Genomic DNA, 20,909 nt, shown 5'->3' with positions numbered 1-20,909 from the left:
AACCGGGTCAGTTACAGCAATGGTGAGAAGAGGGAGAGATGCTCAACCACAGGAGAGATGGAGAGACAGATGGAGTGTGAGAAGAGGGAGAGATGCTCAACCACAGAAGAGATGGAGAGACAGATGGAGTGTGAGAAGAGGGAGAGATGCTCAACCACAGAAGAGATGGAGAGACAGATGGAGTGTGAGAAGAGGGGGAGATTTAGAAGGATCTAGCTGGAGTGTGTGTGTTAGTCAGAGGTTCTTACTATTCCATGTCGCAGCCCAGTTTGACAGCCACGTCCTCATATTCCTGTCTGGTGTGGGCGATAAGCTCAGGACAACCCAGACACTGTAGCTGAGAGGCTGCCACGCGTGACGCCAGGGTCTCACCTGTACGGGCACACGTCACATTTAAAGACCGACTTGTCGTTCACACACCACTGCTACTACAACACACAGAACCGTACATCCCAATTATCTCTCCTTTCTCCGTAGTAGAGTTATCTCTCCGTAGTGTGCCTTTGTTCCCTTCATGGATTGGAAATGACTGGGACATAGAAACTCCCTCTAACCTAAGTCAACACTGATTCAAAACGTTCTAATTTATGGAGAGTAGTGAACACTTCTGGAGGAAACATCCGTCCTGCGATCCTACACGGTCTCACCTGGCATTGTAACCATGGGTGTCCCGGCCCAGAGGACGTCCATGCCGGTGGTGTGTCCGTTACAGAGTGGCGTGTCCAGACACACGTCGGCCAGCTGGCCCCGTCTCACGTGTTCCTCCTTGGGCGCCACGGGAGAGAAGATGATACGGGAGCCGGGCAGGCCGAAGTTCTGGGCGTACTGCTGGATGTTGGGCTCGCCCACCGCAGGGAAACGCAGCAACCACAGAACACTGTTGGGAACACGCTTCAGGATCTACAGGAGAGACCGGCGACGAGATCAGTAAGAGGTGCTGTGTGTCTGAAATGGAATTGAAATGGCACTACTGTTGACCAGAGCCCCTATTCCCTATATAGTGCACTACTGTAGACCAGAGCCCCTATTCCTCATATAGTGCACTACTGTTGACCAGAGCCCCTGTTCCCTATATAGTGCACTACTGTTGACCAGAGCCCCTATTCCCTATATAGTGCACTACTGTTGACCAGAGCCCCTATTCCCTATATAGTGCACTACTGTTGACCAGAGCCCCTATTCCCTATATAGTGCACTACTGTTGACCAGAGCCCCTATTCCCCATAAAGTGCACTACTACAACAGGATCATGGAGAAAGTGTTTTCTAGCTTGATGCTTACATTGGCCCACATCTGCAGGGTGGGAGGGTCGATCTTGTAGAGCTGGTTGAAGTTGCAGTAGACGATGGAGTCTTCAGGCAGCCCGTACTGGGAGCGGGTTGTCACCACGATGGTACGAGGAACCTCCTCTCCTGTAGCCGCCTTGTTGTTGAGCTGAGATGGAGGACAAGGAGGAGGTTATGATGGACAGATTTATTATGAGCAGAGAGAGATAGATGGGGGCAGAGGAGAGGCCAGTGCATAGTGACAGTGTTAACCTTACACCCCTGTTCTAAACCCTGTTCACCACAGTACTGGAACCATTTTCCCAGGTGTCAAAGACCCAAAAGTAGACATGCAAGTGACCCAATGTCTTTATCCAGTACTAGCCAGTCTTTGTGCCATACCTGGAGGGATTCAGACCCTGATACTACAACCTTCCCCCTGGAAGTATCTGAAAACACACAGTATACATGAGATGTAACACTACAGACCCTAGTCATGTCACATGGCTGGGATCAAAGGTCAACCATACAGGTAACTTCCTGCTTCATTTGGTCACATGGCTGGGATCAAAGGTCAACCACACAGGTACCTCACTGCTTCACTCCAACCAGCAAAATAACAGCCTGGTACTCATTCTTATCCCTTTCCTGTGTGTGTGTGTGCGTGTCCCTCCAGTACCTGTGTGGTGGCCAGTCCATTGCTGACGGTGAATCCGTTGATGGTGACCTGTATCTGTCCCTGGTTGATCATGTTGATGATGGCCTCAGCTGCTGTGTTCATGGGGATGACGGGCATGGACAGAGCCCCGTTGGTTTCTGCTACGCCACTCTCCCCAATGGAACACTTCATCTGGACAGGAAGGAAGGAAGGAGTCAGTGATCTACAAAGCATACTTTCTGGAGGATAAGGGCGGGTCTTCACTGTTCAAATTTAAGAACACAACAAGGAACAGACAATGGGGTACCTTTCCAATAGTTCAATGGAGATATGGTCACAGAACATTCCCTATGTCACCGTCTCACCTTGACGTCAGGCAGGCTGTCCAGGAAGGGTTAGGGCTATTCACCATGTCCCTGTCTCACCTTGACGTCAGGCAGGCTGTCCAGGAAGGGTTAGGACTATTCACCATGTCACTGTCTCACCTTGACCACCTTGACGTCAGGCAGGCTGTCCAGGAAGGCCTTGAGGTCGATACCATTCAGAACGATGCGGTTGTCAAAGATGTGGCCGTTAGACTTGAAGTCAATCACCGCCTTTTTCTGTTGAAGAAAATAAAAACAAGAACACTGGAGGTGAAGAGGTGACCTGCATGTCAAGTGTCGTTCCAAGAAACCAAGTCAGGGTTGTAGATCTAAAAAGCAGTATTTTCATTCATCAAAGCACACCTTTTTCCTTTCAGATGAATGTCAGTGTATTTTTATGTAAACAGGGGAAACCCATTGAGACCAGGGTCTCATTTTCAAGGGTACCCTGGGAATAATAACTACCGCCATAGCACACAATAGAGCATTGACAACGCAAGAAAAGCCTCTATCACCGGAATGCTAACAAAATGAGCACAAACTAATAGCGAAATCACATAGCTGTTGTTAGCTAAAGGCTAACGAACAAAAAATCTTATTGCAGACAGGCAAATCCAGCTCAAAGTTATACAAGCATAGCTAGTAGCTACCGAATGTCATTTTCAGTGAGTGTGGACATTTACAAGCTTAAGTGAAGGAGAGAAATTGAGCAAATGAACAAAGTTGTGATGCATGCTTTTCAGAAGGAAGAGCAGCATGTGTACCTGCAGCAGAGGGGAGAAGAAAAAAAACACTAATAGGAACAGGCTGTGGTTCAGGTGGTTGTTTTCCTTGATGATCTTTTTGGCCTTCCTATGGCATCGGGTGCTGTAGGTGTCCAGGAGGGCGGGAAGTTTGCCCCCCCTTGTTTATTGTTTACTCCATGTGTAACTCTGTGTTGTTGTCTGTTCACACTGCTATGCTTTATCTTGGCCAGGTCGCAGTTGCAAATGAGAACTTGTTCTCAACTAGCCTACCTGGTTAAATAAAGGTGAAATAAAATAAAAAGTTTGCCCCTGGTAATGCGTTGAGCAGACCACGCCACCCTCTGGAGAGCCCTGCGGTTTTTGGGCGGTGCAGTTGCCGTACCAGGCAGTGTTACAGCCCAACAGGATGCTCTCAATTGTGCATCTATAAATGTTTGTGAGGGTTTTAGGTGACAAGCCACATTTCTTCAGCCTCCTGAGGTTTCAGATCGTCAGTGATGTGTACGGCGAGAGCCCCATCAATGTGGATAGGGGCGTGCTCCCTCTGCCGTTTCCTGAAGTCCACGATCATCTCCTTTGTTTTGTTGACGTTGAGTGAGGTTATTTTCCTGGCACCACTCTGCCCGGGCCCTCAACTCCTCCCGGGAGACTGTCTTGTCATTGTTGGTAGTTAGGCTTACTACTGTTGTGTCGTCTGCAAACTGCATAATTGAGTTGGAGGCGTGCGTGGTCACGCAGTCATGGATGTACAGGAGGGGGCTGAGCACACACCCTTGTGGGCCCCTGTGTTGAAGATAAGTGAAGATGTTGTTTCCTACCTTCACCACCTGGGGGCAGCCCGTCAGGAAGTCCAGGACCCAATTGCACAGGGTGGGGTTCAGACCCAGGGCCCCAAGCTTAGTGATGAGCTTGGAGGGTACTATGGTGCTGAATGCTGAGCTATAGTCAATAAACAGCATTCTTACATAGGTATTCCTCTTGTCCAGAAGTGTGCAGGCGATTGCATCGTCTGTGGATCTATTGGGGTGCTAAGCAAATTGAAGTGGGTCTAGGGTATCAGGTAGGGTGGAGGTGATATGGTCCTTGACTAGTCTCTCAAAGCACTTCATGATGACAGAAGTGAGTGCTACGGGGCGATAGTCATTTAGTTCAGTTACCTTTGCTTTCTTGGGTACAGGAACAACGGTGGACATCTTGAAGCAAGTTGGGACAGGGAGAGATCGATTATGTCCCTAAACACTCAAACCAGCTCCTATACGCATATTCTGAGGACACGGCTAGGGATGCCGTTTGGGCCGGCAGCCTTGAGGGTTAACACGCTTAAATGTCTTACTCACATCGGCCACGGAGAAGGAGAGCCCACAGTCCTTGGTAGCGGGACGCGTCGGAGGCACTGTGTTATCCTCAAAGCGGGCAAAGGTTTTTAGCTTGTCCGGAAGCAAGACAGTGTCCGCGATGTGGCTGGTTTTCCCTTTGTAGTCTGTGATTGTCTGTAGACCCTGCCACATAAGTCTCGTGTCTGAGCCATTGAATTCCGACTCCACTGTCTCTGTACTGATGTTTTGCCTGTTTGATTGCCTTATGGAGGGAATAACTACACTGTTCGTATTCAGCCATATTCCCAGTCAACTTGCCATGGTTAAACGCAGAGGTTCGCACTTTCAGTTTTGCACAAATGCTGCGATCTATCCACGGTTTCTGGTTTGAGTAGGATTTAATAGTCACAGCGGGTACAACATCTCCTATACACTTCCTGATGAACTCAGACACCATATCTGTGTATTCGTCAATGTTATTCTCAGAGGCTACCCGGATCACATCAGTCCGCATGTGCAAAACAATCTTGAAGCATGGATTCCGATTGGTCAGACCAGCGTTGAATAGACCTTAGCACAGGTACTTCCTGTTTGAGTTTCTGGTTATAGGAAGGGAGGAGCAAAACGGAGTTGTGATCAGATTTGCCGCTCTACAGTACTAATGTGTTGGTAGAATTTCGGAAGCGTTTTCCTCAAATTTGCTTTGTTAAAATCCTCAGCTAAAATAAATGCAGCCTCATGATGTGGTTTCCAGTTTGCATAAAGTCTAGTGTAGTTCCTTGAGTGCCGTCGTGGTATCGGCTTTAGGGGGATGATACACGGCTGTGACTATAACCGAAGAAAATTCTCTTGGGAGGGAATACAGTCGGCATTTGATTGTGAGGTATTCTAGGTTGGGTGAACAAAAGGATTTGAGTTTCTGTATGTTATCACAACCACACCATGAGTAGTTAATCATGAAACATACACCCCAACCTTTCTTCTTCCCGGAGAGTTCTTTATTCCTGTCTGCGCGATGTACTGAGAACACAGATGGCTATATGGATTGGAACAGTATATCGCGAGAGAGCCATGTTTCTGTGAAACAGAGTATGTTACAATCCCTGATGTCTCTCTGGAAGGAGATCCTCACCCTGAGCTCAATACTGTGGAACTCTTAAAGAGATCGGTCTGATAGATATCTGGAGAGAGACTAATAGCTTATCCATGGACTATACATACTACTTCAATGTCCATAACACCTACTCTCGTATAGATTACATTTTTATCCCAAAGATTTCCATAAAGGCTGCCACTTGTACAAAATCGGACACACAGCACTTTCAGATCACGTCTTTGTCTGCCTCCGCTTTGACCTCTAAAAACATCCTGAGGTCAAAGAGCTGGAAATTCAACAGCTCCATGTTATCAAACGAAGCATTCCATACATCGATTACTACATGGATCGACAACAAAGTCTCTCCTATTTCTCCGGCCAATGTGGGACGCTGCCAAAGCCACACTTAAGAGGTCTTCTAATTGCATATGCTTCCTCTAAGAAAAAAGCAATGGAAGCACACAGGTTAGATCTTGAGGGAGTTGGAACACAGCGAAAAAGTACATAAATAATCCCCAGACAGTAACTTCCTAGAGTCAACTTAAAGTAGCCAAAGCCAAACTAAAAACTTGGACTATACTCAGGAGATGTACTAAACAGAAATAGCAGATTGCTTGCCTATTAAAATAAGAGCAGTCAGAGCATACAATCATCCCCATCAGAACAGCAGACGATGAGGTCACATACGATCCAGTTTCTTTTTTTCTTCTTTTTTTTTTTTTACTTTTCATGGTTTTTACTGCAAATTATATACTTCTGAGAGAAAAACATAGATGCAGAACTCCATTCCTTCCTAGAGGGACTCTTGCGACCAAAACTATCTGAGACCCACCAAGATCTGAACTCCCCTTTCATGCCTGAGATCCTCAAAGCAATTATCTCCATGCCACCTAACAAGTCCCCAGGCCCAGATGGATTTCCCCAGAGAGTTCTACAAAGCTTTTTGGCCCCAGCTGAGCCCTATTTTCATGCGCTCTCCCAGACTATTACAGTGTTGTTAAAACGGGCGCTCTCCCAGACTATTACAGTGTTGTTAAAACGGGCGCTCTCCCAGACTATTACAGTGTTGTTAAAACGGGCGCTCTCCCAGACTATTACAGTGTTGTTAAAACGGGCGCTCTCCCAGACTATTACAGTGTTGTTAAAACGGGCGCTCTCCCAGACTATTACAGTGTTGTTAAAACGGGCGCTCTCCCAGACTATTACAGTGTTGTTAAAACGGGCGCTCTCCCAGACGATTACAGTGTTGTTAAAACGGGCGCTCTCCCAGACTATTACAGTGTTGTTAAAACGGGCGCTCTCCCAGACGATTACAGTGTTGTTAAAACGGGCGCTCTCCCAGACGATTACAGTGTTGTTAAAACGGGCGCTCTCCCAGACGATTACAGTGTTGTTAAAACGGGCGCTCTCCCAGACTATTACAGTGTTGTTAAAACGGGCGCTCTCCCAGACTATTACAGTGTTGTTAAAACGGGCGCTCTCCCAGACGATTACAGTGTTGTTAAAACGGGCGCTCTCCCAGACTATTACAGTGTTGTTAAAACGGGCGCTCTCCCAGAATATTACAGTGTTGTTAAAACGGGCGCTCTCCCAGACGATTACAGTGTTGTTAAAACGGGCGCTCTCCCAGACGATTACAGTGTTGTTAAAACGGGCGCTCTCCCAGACTATTACAGTGTTGTTAAAACGGGCGCTCTCCCAGACTATTACAGTGTTGTTAAAACGGGCGCTCTCCCAGACTATTACAGTGTTGTTAAAACGGGCGCTCTCCCAGACGATTACAGTGTTGTTAAAACGGGCGCTCTCCCAGACTATTACAGTGTTGTTAAAACGGGCGCTCTCCCAGACGATTACAGTGTTGTTAAAACGGGCGCTCTCCCAGACGATTACAGTGTTGTTAAAACGGGCGCTCTCCCAGACTATTACAGTGTTGTTAAAACGGGCGCTCTCCCAGACGATTACAGTGTTGTTAAATAGGGCGCTCTCCCAGACGATTACAGTGTTGTTAAAACGGGCGCTCTCCCAGACTATTACAGTGTTGTTAAAACGGGCGCTCTCCCAGACTATTACAGTGTTGTTAAAACGGGCGCTCTCCCAGACTATTACAGTGTTGTTAAAACGGGCGCTCTCCCAGACGATTACAGTGTTGTTAAAACGGGCGCTCTCCCAGACGATTACAGTGTTGTTAAAACGGGCGCTCTCCCAGACGATTACAGTGTTGTTAAAACGGGCGCTCTCCCAGACTATTACAGTGTTGTTAAAACGGGCGCTCTCCCAGACTATTACAGTGTTGTTAAAACGGGCGCTCTCCCAGACTATTACAGTGTTGTTAAAACGGGCGCTCTCCCAGACTATTACAGTGTTGTTAAAACGGGCGCTCTCCCAGACTATTACAGTGTTGTTAAAACGGGCGCTCTCCCAGACTATTACAGTGTTGTTAAAACGGGCGCTCTCCCAGACGATTACAGTGTTGTTAAAACGGGCGCTCTCCCAGACTATTACAGTGTTGTTAAAACGGGCGCTCTCCCAGACTATTACAGTGTTGTTAAAACGGGCGCTCTCCCAGACTATTACAGTGTTGTTAAAACGGGCGCTCTCCCAGACGATTACAGTGTTGTTAAAACGGGCGCTCTCCCAGACGATTACAGTGTTGTTAAAACGGGCGCTCTCCCAGACTATTACAGTGTTGTTAAAACGGGCGCTCTCCCAGACTATTACAGTGTTGTTAAAACGGGCGCTCTCCCAGACTATTACAGTGTTGTTAAAACGGGCGCTCTCCCAGACTATTACAGTGTTGTTAAAACGGGCGCTCTCCCAGACGATTACAGTGTTGTTAAAACGGGCGCTCTCCCAGACTATTACAGTGTTGTTAAAACGGGCGCTCTCCCAGACTATTACAGTGTTGTTAAAACGGGCGCTCTCCCAGACTATTACAGTGTTGTTAAAACGGGCGCTCTCCCAGACGATTACAGTGTTGTTAAAACGGGCGCTCTCCCAGACGATTACAGTGTTGTTAAAACGGGCGCTCTCCCAGACGATTACAGTGTTGTTAAAACGGGCGCTCTCCCAGACGATTACAGTGTTGTTAAAACGGGCGCTCTCCCAGACGATTACAGTGTTGTTAAAACGGGCGCTCTCCCAGACGATTACAGTGTTGTTAAAACGGGCGCTCTCCCAGACTATTACAGTGTTGTTAAAACGGGCGCTCTCCCAGACTATTACAGTGTTGTTAAAACGGGCGCTCTCCCAGACTATTACAGTGTTGTTAAAACGGGCGCTCTCCCAGACTATTACAGTGTTGTTAAAACGGGCGCTCTCCCAGACGATTACAGTGTTGTTAAAACGGGCGCTCTCCCAGACGATTACAGTGTTGTTAAAACGGGCGCTCTCCCAGACGATTACAGTGTTGTTAAAACGGGCGCTCTCCCAGACTATTACAGTGTTGTTAAAACGGGCGCTCTCCCAGACTATTACAGTGTTGTTAAAACGGGCGCTCTCCCAGACTATTACAGTGTTGTTAAAACGGGCGCTCTCCCAGACTATTACAGTGTTGTTAAAACGGGCGCTCTCCCAGACTATTACAGTGTTGTTAAAACGGGCGCTCTCCCAGACTATTACAGTGTTGTTAAAACGGGCGCTCTCCCAGACGATTACAGTGTTGTTAAAACGGGCGCTCTCCCAGACTATTACAGTGTTGTTAAAACGGGCGCTCTCCCAGACTATTACAGTGTTGTTAAAACGGGCGCTCTCCCAGACTATTACAGTGTTGTTAAAACGGGCGCTCTCCCAGACGATTACAGTGTTGTTAAAACGGGCGCTCTCCCAGACGATTACAGTGTTGTTAAAACGGGCGCTCTCCCAGACTATTACAGTGTTGTTAAAACGGGCGCTCTCCCAGACTATTACAGTGTTGTTAAAACGGGCGCTCTCCCAGACTATTACAGTGTTGTTAAAACGGGCGCTCTCCCAGACTATTACAGTGTTGTTAAAACGGGCGCTCTCCCAGACGATTACAGTGTTGTTAAAACGGGCGCTCTCCCAGACTATTACAGTGTTGTTAAAACGGGCGCTCTCCCAGACTATTACAGTGTTGTTAAAACGGGCGCTCTCCCAGACTATTACAGTGTTGTTAAAACGGGCGCTCTCCCAGACGATTACAGTGTTGTTAAAACGGGCGCTCTCCCAGACGATTACAGTGTTGTTAAAACGGGCGCTCTCCCAGACGATTACAGTGTTGTTAAAACGGGCGCTCTCCCAGACGATTACAGTGTTGTTAAAACGGGCGCTCTCCCAGACGATTACAGTGTTGTTAAAACGGGCGCTCTCCCAGACGATTACAGTGTTGTTAAAACGGGCGCTCTCCCAGACTATTACAGTGTTGTTAAAACGGGCGCTCTCCCAGACTATTACAGTGTTGTTAAAACGGGCGCTCTCCCAGACTATTACAGTGTTGTTAAAACGGGCGCTCTCCCAGACTATTACAGTGTTGTTAAAACGGGCGCTCTCCCAGACTATTACAGTGTTGTTAAAACGGGCGCTCTCCCAGACGATTACAGTGTTGTTAAAACGGGCGCTCTCCCAGACTATTACAGTGTTGTTAAAACGGGCGCTCTCCCAGACTATTACAGTGTTGTTAAAACGGGCGCTCTCCCAGACTATTACAGTGTTGTTAAAACGGGCGCTCTCCCAGACGATTACAGTGTTGTTAAAACGGGCGCTCTCCCAGACGATTACAGTGTTGTTAAAACGGGCGCTCTCCCAGACTATTACAGTGTTGTTAAAACGGGCGCTCTCCCAGACTATTACAGTGTTGTTAAAACGGGCGCTCTCCCAGACTATTACAGTGTTGTTAAAACGGGCGCTCTCCCAGACTATTACAGTGTTGTTAAAACGGGCGCTCTCCCAGACGATTACAGTGTTGTTAAAACGGGCGCTCTCCCAGACTATTACAGTGTTGTTAAAACGGGCGCTCTCCCAGACTATTACAGTGTTGTTAAAACGGGCGCTCTCCCAGACTATTACAGTGTTGTTAAAACGGGCGCTCTCCCAGACGATTACAGTGTTGTTAAAACGGGCGCTCTCCCAGACGATTACAGTGTTGTTAAAACGGGCGCTCTCCCAGACGATTACAGTGTTGTTAAAACGGGCGCTCTCCCAGACTATTACAGTGTTGTTAAAACGGGCACTCTCCCAGACTATTACAGTGTTGTTAAAACGGGCGCTCTCCCAGACTATTACAGTGTTGTTAAAATGGGCGCTCTCCCAGACTATTACAGTGTTGTTAAAATGGGCGCTCTCCCAGACTATGTTCACAGCCCTCATTACAGTGTTGCTATAAAAGACAAGGACCCTCTATCCTGCTCGTCCTTCCGGCCCATTCCGACTATAAAATAACTACCAAATTGCTCGCCAAAAGACGAAAACACTTCTTCTCAAAGTAATAAAAGCGGATCAAACAGATTTTATTAGAGACAGATACTCTTCATTCACCATCTTTTTTTATATTATAGATCAAGTTAAACGCACAGAAGACCACTGTCCTGCTGTCGTCACTGGATGTTGAGAAGGTGTTCGACAGGATGGAGTGCAACGTTTTGTTCTTAGTCTTAGAAAAGTTCAATATGGGCCCAAACTTTATTAAATGGATTAAGTCCCTATATTCTCATCCAAAATGCCATGGTGACTACTAACGGTCTGAATTCTGATAGATTCCCTTTGGAACGTGGCACAAGACAAGGATGCTCGCTGTAGCCCCTGTTGGGGGCGGATTTGATAAGGAGCAATCCAAGTATTATATGGGTGTTTCTGCAGGTGGCCTTCAGCACAAGATTTCACTCTACGCGGATGATGTCTTGCATGGATCACAAACAGACAAGACTCAATGTGGATTCAGATAGAGGCCCAATCCTGTGGTTCATTGCCCCTAAGCTCAATTATATTCATGAATAACTTTAGCGAAGTGGGCAACATAGCCAAAACCTTAGTGATTGCGACATGGTATACTGCTGCTCTACTAATGTAAAAATGAAATAATCTAATTACACATTTGTGGTGTACAAATTGTATCACAGCCCAGTGAGAATCCATCGAATGAATACAGACATTTCTCCTGATTGTAAAATACGTACCTGTTCTTAGTTAAGTCTTTTTAAAACGCACATTGAAAAACCTGAGGGAGTTCAAGGTGCAGATCTTCAGGGTCAAGTCTACGAGACGTGGTTTTATCACCATTTAGCACTCATTTAAGATTGGTGAGCAATTTATGATTTGAATCAAAGCCAAGCTGAAGGTCTTTAACCAGTTAAATGTAATCCACATAATGCCCAAAGCTAATTATCATGAGAAGGCCATAAACAATAACAATTAATGCTGCATACTTAAGTTAAAATCTCACCTGTCTGATAAAAATAACTATAAAATTGCTGAGGTGTAGTCGCTTGAAGACAAGCTCAAGTACACAGTTACAAATATGAAAATGAAATATTTTATGATGGATTTCCTATTCAACAATAATGTATGAATAAGGTTTGAAATGATTTATATGCTTTCTAAATAAAAGCATAATCAAATTATAAAACGACTAATTATACGATTTCACCTTCCTTATAACTGTAAAGTACATATTTGTATGAACGTGCATATTTTCTTAAGGTCTCTTGATCAAAACGTCTGCCCCCATCGCTGTGAACGTCCCAGGGCTCTAGCTTTACTTCCTGAGCTGTGAACGCCAGGAACTCGCCATTCATCTCATATTCATCCGTCTATGATAAACAGAAAGTGTTTTGTTCTATTCATTATTTTTTACATGAATGCTCTACGATGTAACGATTGCAGGAATGTGCTTTGTCAGTGGCTGCGATGTAGGGTTGAGCCAGGAGCTAATGGACAGTCGGAAGAGCGAATGAAACGGTAGGAGGGACATCCCAGCTTCAAGTGGTTTCAGATTTCACATCCTACGTCACAAGCTCTTTTTTTTTTATACAAAAAAATAAATAAATATATATATATTTATTTTTTTAACTGTCCGTGGGAAACAGGGCTATCATTCAATGCAGGCCATTCTGATCTACGGCGTCCACAGATCGATTTAAGCAAAATTAACAGTCGGAACCGGTAACAGAAGCACTACATCTAAGAGGTTTTAAATGGTCTGCTGCACTGAAGGGGAATAAATAACTCACCTGCACAGTCCCATGTATTATTAAAAAGGTACAAACCAACATTATTAAATGTAAATAGTGAACAATAAAGGGCCTAGTATTGAGCCAGGCAGCTTGCTCTCAACCAATTACTACACCTTTATATTTAAATTCACTGGAGTGATATCCTTGATGCTGAAACTTGACCTTTGACTCAGAAAAACATATACAGGAAAAAGTAACCTTTATGTATATATGCATATTATTTTATTGCTCTAGGGAAGTAATTTACTATGCATAGATTCCCCCCCCCCCCCCCACTCTATGCGATGCGCAATGCATAGAACACTGGAAGAAGAATTATCATTTTAATTACCATAGTGAAATATTGTAATGTTTGAGTGACAACTAATCCCATAAGGGATATGTTGCCAACTGGCGATTTGACACGAAAATAAAATTCATTCATTCACAGGAAACATGGCAAGAGAACAAAACAGTCCCTCCAGGATTCCCTGATTGCAATTTGTTTGGCAAAATCAACAATTCCCTGTATATTATGTGAGAGCTTACAAATTTGACCTATCACTACACATTAGCAACATAATAACGTTCAAATCAAGCCACTCAACAAACTTTTAATTGACTTGATAAACAGGAATCTCACCTTGAGGTGGGGGAACATGTTAGCGTGGTCTCCAATGAAGAAGGTGTGTGGCATATAGGCTAGTTTCTCAGAGTACTGCTCTGCCACCTCGAAGGGGGACGTCTCCTTGTCTGACACAATGTAGTCCATGAAGGGAGCTCCGCTGGTCCCCGGGTAGCCCAGCCACATACACTGAGGAGGAGAGAACAGTTGGCACAGTGAACTTTATTTGGACATTATATCCCGGCTGTGGTGTAGTGACTTTTGTTTGATGAGGGAGCGCACTTAAAAAAATAATAATTCAAAGTTTAATGACAGATGTACTGGATATCATTGTAGAATAGGCCTACGCCCAAATATATTGTCTCAAGAAAATGTGATATTTTTTTAAAATACCCTCAAAACACCAAGTAAGGCTTAACTAATTTCCAAATAGGCCAACGCTGTCAATCGTAAATTATAATTCTTCATGTGTTAACGATGAAATGTCCAAACTGAATGCCTGCCAATCATTTGATCTCAATCAGTTTCATGGAAAAATGCAGTTAGATCTTCTTTAATTACTTTTGTGAGCAAAAAAAGAAGATTGGGTTAAAATATTAGCCTTTCTTCTAGGCCTATTTTGTTTCAATTAAAGCATAGTGTACAAAACATTAGGAACACCTGCTCTTTCCATGACAGAGTGACTAGGTGAATCGTATGATCCATTATTGACGTCACTTGTTAAATCGACTTCAAATCAGTGTAGATGAAGGGGAGGAGACAGGTTAAAGAATGATTTTAAAGCCTTGAGACATGGATTGTGTGTGCCATTCAGAGGGCGAATGGGAAAGACAAAAGAGCCTTTGAACAGGGTATGGCAGGCGCACCGGTTTGAGTATGTCAAGAACTGCAACGCTGCTGGGTTTTTCCACACTCAACAGTTTCCCGTGTGTGTCAAGAATGGGCCATCACCCCAAAGACATCCAGCCAACTTGACAACTGTGGGAAACATTAGAGTCAACATGGGCCAGAACCCCTGTGGAATTTATTTGACATCTTGTAGAGTTCATACCCTGACGAATTAAGGGATCTGAAAAAGGGGGTGCAACTCACACAAATGCGTGGACACCCCTTCAAATTAGTGGATTCGGTTATTTCAGCCACACCTGTTGATGGCAGGTGTATAAATACAGTTGAAGTCAGAAGTTTACATACACTTAGGTTGAAGTCATTAAAACTCGTTTTTCAACCACTCCACAAATTTCTTGTTAACAAACTATAGTTTTGGCAAGTCGGTTAGGACATCTACTTTATGCATGACACAGGTAATTTTTCCAACAATTGTTTACAGACAGATTTTTTCCACTTATAATTCACTGTATCACAATACCAGTGGGTCAGAAGTTTACATACACAAAGTTGACTGGGCCTTTAAACAGCTTGGAAAATTCCAGAAAATGATGTCATGGCTTTAGAAGCTTCTGATAGGCTAATTGACATCCTTTGAGTCAATTGGAGGTGTACCTGTGGATGTATTTCAAGGCCTACCTTCAAACTTAGTGCCTCTTTGCTTGACATCATGGGAAAATCAAAAGAAATCAGAATCTGAGAAAATAAATTGTAGACCTCCACAAGTCTGCTTCATCCTTGGGAGCAATTTCCAAACGCCTGAAGGTACCACGTTCATCTGTACAAACAATAGTACGCAAGTATAAACACCATGGGACCACGCAGCCATCATACCGCTCAGGAAGGAGACGCGTTCTGTCTCCTAGAGATGAATGTACTTTGGTGCGAAAAGTGCAAATCAATCCCTGAACAACAGCAAAGGACCTTGCGAAGATACTGGAGGAAAGAGGTACAAAAGTATATATATCCACAGTAAAATGAGTCCTATATTGACATAACCTGAAAGGCCGCTCAGCAAGGAAGACGCCACTGCTCCCAAAACCGCCATAAAAAAGCCAGACTACGGTTTGCAACTGCACATGAGGATAAAGATCGTACTTTTTGGAGAAATGTCCTCTGGTCTGATGAAACAAAAATAGAACTGTTTAGCCATAATGACCATCGTTATGTTTGGAGGAAAAAGGGGGAAGCTTGCAAGCCGAGGAACACCATCCCAACCGTGAAGCACGGGGGTGGCAGCATCATGTTGTGTGGGTGCTTTGCTGCAGGAGGGACTGGTGCCCTTCACAAAATAGATGGCATCATGGGGAGGAAAATTATGTGGATATATTGAAGCAACATCTCAAGACATCAGTCAGGAAGTTAAAGCTTGGTTGCAAATGGGTCTTCCAAATGGACAATGACCCCAAGCATACTTCCAAAGTTGTGGCAAAATGGCTTAAGGACAACAAAGTCAAGGTATTGGAGTGGCCATCACAAAGCCCTGACCTCAATCCTATAGAAAATGTATGGGCAGAACTGAAAAAGCGTGTGTGAGCAAGGAGGCCTATAAACCTGACTCAGTTACACCAGCTCTGTCAGGAGGAATGGGCCAAAATTCACCCAACTTATTGTGGGAAGCTTGTGGAAGGCTACCCGAAACGTTTGACCCAAGTTAAACAATTTAAAGGCAATGCTACCAAATACTAATTGAGTGTATGTAAACTTCTGACCCACTGGGAATGTGATGAAAGACATAAGCTGAAATAAATCATTCTCTCTACTATTATTCTGACATTTCACATTCTTAAAATAAAGTGGTAATCCTAACTGACCTAAAACAGGGAATTTTTACTAGGATTAAATGTCAGGAATTATGAAAAACTGAGTTTAAATGTATTTGGCGAAGGTGTATGTAAACTTCCGACTTCAACTGTGTGTGTATATATATATATATATATATATATATATATATATATATATATATATATATATATATATATATATAAATAAAATGTTTTTAAAAAATCAAGCACAGCCATGCAATCTCCATAGACAAGCTTTGGCAGTAGAACGGCCTTACTGAAGAGCTCAGTGATTTTCAACATGGCACAGTCATAGGATGCCACCTTTCCAACAAGTCAGTCACATTTCTGCCCTGCTAGAGCTGCTCCGGTCAACTGTAAGTGTTGTTATTGTGAAGTGGGAAAGTCTAGGTGCAACTACGGCTCAGCAGCGAAGTGGTAGAACACACACGCTCACAGAACGGTAACGCCGAGTGCTGAAGCCCGTAGCGCGTAAATATCGTCTGTCCTCGGTTGCAACACTCACTACCGAGTTCCAAACTGCCTCTGGAAGCAACGTCAGCACAGGAACTGTTCATCGGGAGCTTCATGAAATTGGTTTCCATGGCCTAAGATCACCATGCGCAACGCCAAGCGTTGGCTGGAGTGGTGTACAGCTCGCGGCAATTGGACTCAGGAGCAGCGTAAACGCTGTCTGTAGAGTGATGAATCACACTTCACCGTCTGACGGACGAACCTGGGGTTGGCGGATGTCAGGAGAACGCTACCTGCCCCAATGCATAGCGCCAACTAAAGTTGGATTATGGTCTGGGGCTGTTTTTCATGGTTTGGACTAGGCCCCTTAGTTACAGTGAAGTGAATCTTAACGCTACAGCATACAATTCATTCTGTTATTCTATGCGTTTGTATGGTCAAATAGCAGTAAGGCCGAATACAATTTGTTTTATACTTCAAGGGGTATTTAAAAGTCATAATCAAATAGCAAAAGGATCGTTGGTATGACCTTAATTAAATACAGCTCCTGAAACATGGCACAAACACTTCACATGATGTGTTTATATTGTTGTTCAGTATCGAAATGAACACGGCTAAATAAAGCCTGATTATCTCACCTGGATGGGAGCGGGGCGCAGGGCAAACAGCTCGTTGCGGGCTCCTTTGGTATAGCCGTTCATATTGACCAGGATGTGGAGTCCATCCTGATGGATCCTGTCTGCTGCCTTACCGTTACACGGGAGCTGACAGAGGGGAGGAGTGGAGATGGAGGGAGAGACAGGAGGAGGGGGAAGGGAGGGAGAGACAGGAGGAGGGGGAAGGGAGGGAGAGACAGGAGGAGGGGGAAGGGAGAGGATTTCGATCTTTACTCTGAAGTGCTGGATGTGGCTGAGGACAGAGAAAAGGAAGCTACTTCTAAAGTACTTCGATTCAGTTCTCAATCTGAGTTTACCCACCTGTGAGAGGTCAGTGAAGTGATGGGCCTCGGCCACTACTTTAACCCTAAAGTTGGTGTTGTCATCTGGGCTCAGGGCATAGCAGAACACCTGGGGAGAGGATGTTATAACCATGTTACAACCAACACATTTCAAGTAATGTTTGGTCACTATAACACCTCACTTTTATCCATTATTTATTCAGTTACGTCAAAAAAAACATTGGTTTAACTGAAAAATCTAATCCAAGTAAGCAAACATCAGTTCATTTTAAATCATGGGTTGTTGCCAGTCTAGTGATAATGTCACACAACAGTAAGAAACCCTCACCTCAAACTTCTCAGAGTTGTGCATGCCGGGGATGGACTGCATGAGGTGAGAGGTGGGGTGGTTCCCGAAGTCAGAGCTGACATATCCCACCCTCAGACGACCCGCGCTGGCCTTCAGGTCCTTGGGGTACTCAAAGGCCGGCTTGTGGAGCGCATTGATCTGTGGGCGGGGGGGGGGGGTTAGACTAACCAGGATGCATCCCAAATGGATTCCTATTCCCTATATAGTGAACTACTTTTAACCAAAAGCTCTATGTAATGAAAAGGGTGCCATTTGAAACCTAGTCCAAGTCTCTATTCTAGCATACTACATAGAATGATTGCTAGTATGGACATTGGAACATCATAGCCTGTCAGACAATGACCATAAACCCTAACTCCTTTCAGGTGGTCCAACTTGACAAGGTAGATTGTGTAATGGACGAGGGATCTGGTTTCAGTTACAACTAGCCTGAACCTGACCTTAACATCCAACTAACCACCCGACCCTAACCAATCTGACTGAACCAACCTCTTCACCCTGCAAGCAAGCCAACCACCTTCTGCTATCTAAGGCTGCTTTTTACTGTTTATTTTCAACTAAATAAAAGACTACGGGCCTAAGTTTCCTTAAAATAACTTCCAAGACATCCCACCTTACCGTTTACCCTTCACCATGCAAGCATCCCAGCCTAACTTTCCCCTGAATAAAAGGTCAATACTGTACTTGCTTTGATGAGGGCCTGTACCTTGTCCAGACAGAGGTTGCCGTGCCTCTCGGCGATGGCCTTGCGGAAGCCGTGAGAGAGGGGGTACAGCATGCTGTGGTGGGGGTGCACCGAGGGCAGCCGGTTCTTATCCAACTGGTCAGCCACGATGCTCACCAGCTTCTTCATACGATCATCATAGTCTGTCCAGTCGCACACAATCTGGGGAGAGGAGAGGACTGCTGTCTAAGTGGTGAGGTGTGAGAAGTGAGGCAGTCTGAAGTGGAAACTCAGAGAAATGTCAATCAAAGAGCAGTAACTCGAGCATTACTTGGTTTATCTCTCGCAATGGCTCACATCAATACATGACTTATACTCAAGTTACAGTTGAGTCCCAAATCAGGATTTGGCCTCAAGTGTATCTGCAGTAACTTGACATAGGAGACTAGTGTGTGTGTGTACCTGCAAGCAGTGTGCTAGGTTACAGTAGGCATCAGGGAAGTCAGGCTTCAGTTTCAGGGCTGTACGGTATGAAGCAATGGCTTCTGGGATGTTACCAGAGTCCTGGGGGGGGGGGGGGAGAGACAACATATCGTTACAATAATGCAATCATAGGACAACTTCCTTTATAAATACATGCATTTTAATATTTCCATTCATTAAAAAACGAATTGCAGACCAATTTTGTCCTGCGGAATATCAGTGACAGAAGAGGAGTGATGCCAACGCTAAAGTCTACTTCACTGCACTTCTGTAGGTCTGATAGGAGTTGATTTAGAATTGGGGGTTAGAACAAAGATGGCAGATGAAAGTCACCTTGTGAATGGAGGCCAGGTTAGAGTGAGCATCAGCGAAGGCAGGGTTGATCTGGATGGCTCTGGTGTAACACTGTAGAGCTCCCTGGACATCCTGCATCTCCTTCAGAGTGTTGCCCATGTTGGAGTAGGCATCAGCAAACGTAGGGCTGATTCTACAGAGAGACAGAAACAATTCAGTAGGACGCAAATCAACTAGAACCTTGAAACAACATCCCTAAAAGTTGTGTCTCTGTCGATTGTCAAACCACAACTGATTGAGATAAGAGGGAGAGTCGGAGGGAGGCGTCTGTCTACGGACCTGATGGCCTCCTTGTAGTGCATGAGGGCCTCCTGGAGTTTCCCCTGCTGCTGCAGAACGCTGGCCAGGTTAGAGTGGGCCGCTGCAAACTCTGGAAACACCTGAAGACAACACAACCACACGTTAAAATACATATTACAACAGAACACGGGCCAGGTTAGAGTGGGCTGCTGCAAACACCAACACACACACAGGTTATAGGGTGTCCAATCAAAAAGTGCATAATTTGACCACTGGGTAAGATAGAGGATTATCTACGATATTAACATATTAAAACCCATGTTCCAAACATCAGGTCTCTAACCATGATCCATTCTAAAGTTATTGGCGTGTTCACTCTTGTAGGATGGCCAGAATCAGAACGACTAAATCAATGGAGGCCAGAGAAATAGTAGTAATAAAATATAAATCTGGAAAATTGCATCGTGTCAGATAGGCTGAATTATGTGTAGAATTCAGGCTACCTAACAGCTCACCGTTGAACTCGTCCCCTTCTCCAAATCCGCAGGACATCAAATCAATAGAGGCTAGATGACATCGACTGAGACATGTAGTATTTTCATATTTTAGTAAGAGGTCTCAAAAAAACAAGCATATGATGTGAAGTGTCAACGGAGCACTGGGCGTATACCAAGCTTTTTACATATAACTCTGCTCGTGTCATGCTAAATGTAGCTTTTTACATATAACTCTGCTCGTGTCATGCTAAATGTAGCTTTTTACATATAACTCTGCTCGTGTCATGCTAAATGTAGCTTTTTACATATAACTCTGCTCGTGTCATGCTAAATGTAGCGTTTTACATATAACTCTGCTCGTGTCATGCTAAATGTAGCTTTTTACATATAACTCTGCTTGTGTCATGCTAAATGTAGCTTTTTACATATAACTCTGCTCGTGTCATGCTAAATGTAGCGTTTTACATATAACTCTGCTCGTGTCATGCTAAATGTAGCTTTTTACATATAACTCTGCTCGTGTCATGCTAAATGTAGCTTTTTACATATAACTCTGCTCGTGTCATGCTAAATGTAGCGTTTTACATATAACTCTGCTCGTGTCATGCTAAATGTAGCGTTTTACATATAACTCTGCTCGTGTCATGCTAAATGTAGCTTTTTACATATAACTCTGCTCGTGTCATGCTAAATGTAGCGTTTTACATATAACTCTGCTCGTGTCATGCTAAATGTAGCTTTTTACATATAACTCTGCTCGTGTCATGCTAAATGTAGCTTTTTACATATAACTCTGCTCGTGTCATGCTAAATGTAGCTTTTTACATATAACTCTGCTCGTGTCATGCTAAATGTAGCTTTTTACATATAACTCTGCTCGTGTCATGCTAAATGTAGCTTTTTACATATAACTCTGCTCGTGTCTTGCTAAATGTAGCTTTTTACATATAACTCTGCTCGTGTCATGCTAAATGTAGCTTTTTA

The 20,909-nt window shown here is 44.8% G+C and overlaps 1 protein-coding gene across 7 annotated transcripts in view; it reads right to left on the bottom strand.

Moving 5' to 3' along the window:
• The window catches only part of LOC139581698 (UDP-N-acetylglucosamine--peptide N-acetylglucosaminyltransferase 110 kDa subunit-like), a 40,072-nt gene that overhangs the window by 2,169 nt on the left and 16,994 nt on the right, over window positions 1-20,909 (bottom strand). For 4 of the 7 annotated variants that reach the window (XM_071411729.1, XM_071411730.1, XM_071411731.1 and 1 more), the window contains exons 9-21: window positions 19,468-19,568; window positions 19,168-19,321; window positions 18,814-18,915; window positions 18,376-18,573; window positions 17,667-17,825; window positions 17,358-17,447; window positions 17,019-17,144; window positions 13,253-13,423; window positions 2,409-2,525; window positions 1,945-2,115; window positions 1,282-1,434; window positions 648-900; window positions 249-372 (exon numbers count right to left, since the gene is read on the bottom strand). In XM_071411729.1, coding sequence (XP_071267830.1) covers window positions 249-372; window positions 648-900; window positions 1,282-1,434; window positions 1,945-2,115; window positions 2,409-2,525; window positions 13,253-13,423; window positions 17,019-17,144; window positions 17,358-17,447; window positions 17,667-17,825; window positions 18,376-18,573; window positions 18,814-18,915; window positions 19,168-19,321; window positions 19,468-19,568 — 1,919 coding nt within the window. The remainder of the gene's footprint in view (window positions 1-248; window positions 373-647; window positions 901-1,281; window positions 1,435-1,944; window positions 2,116-2,408; window positions 2,526-13,252; window positions 13,424-17,018; window positions 17,145-17,357; window positions 17,448-17,666; window positions 17,826-18,375; window positions 18,574-18,813; window positions 18,916-19,167; window positions 19,322-19,467; window positions 19,569-20,909) is intronic. The other 3 variants (XM_071411732.1, XM_071411734.1, XM_071411736.1) reach the window with 1 other exon arrangement.

Source organism: Salvelinus alpinus, chromosome 7 (genome assembly GCF_045679555.1).
Source record: "Salvelinus alpinus chromosome 7, SLU_Salpinus.1, whole genome shotgun sequence".
NCBI lineage: Eukaryota > Metazoa > Chordata > Actinopteri > Salmoniformes > Salmonidae > Salvelinus > Salvelinus alpinus.
The sequence above is the reverse complement of the archived record's forward strand: the minus strand, read 5'-3'. Positions and strand labels throughout refer to the sequence as shown.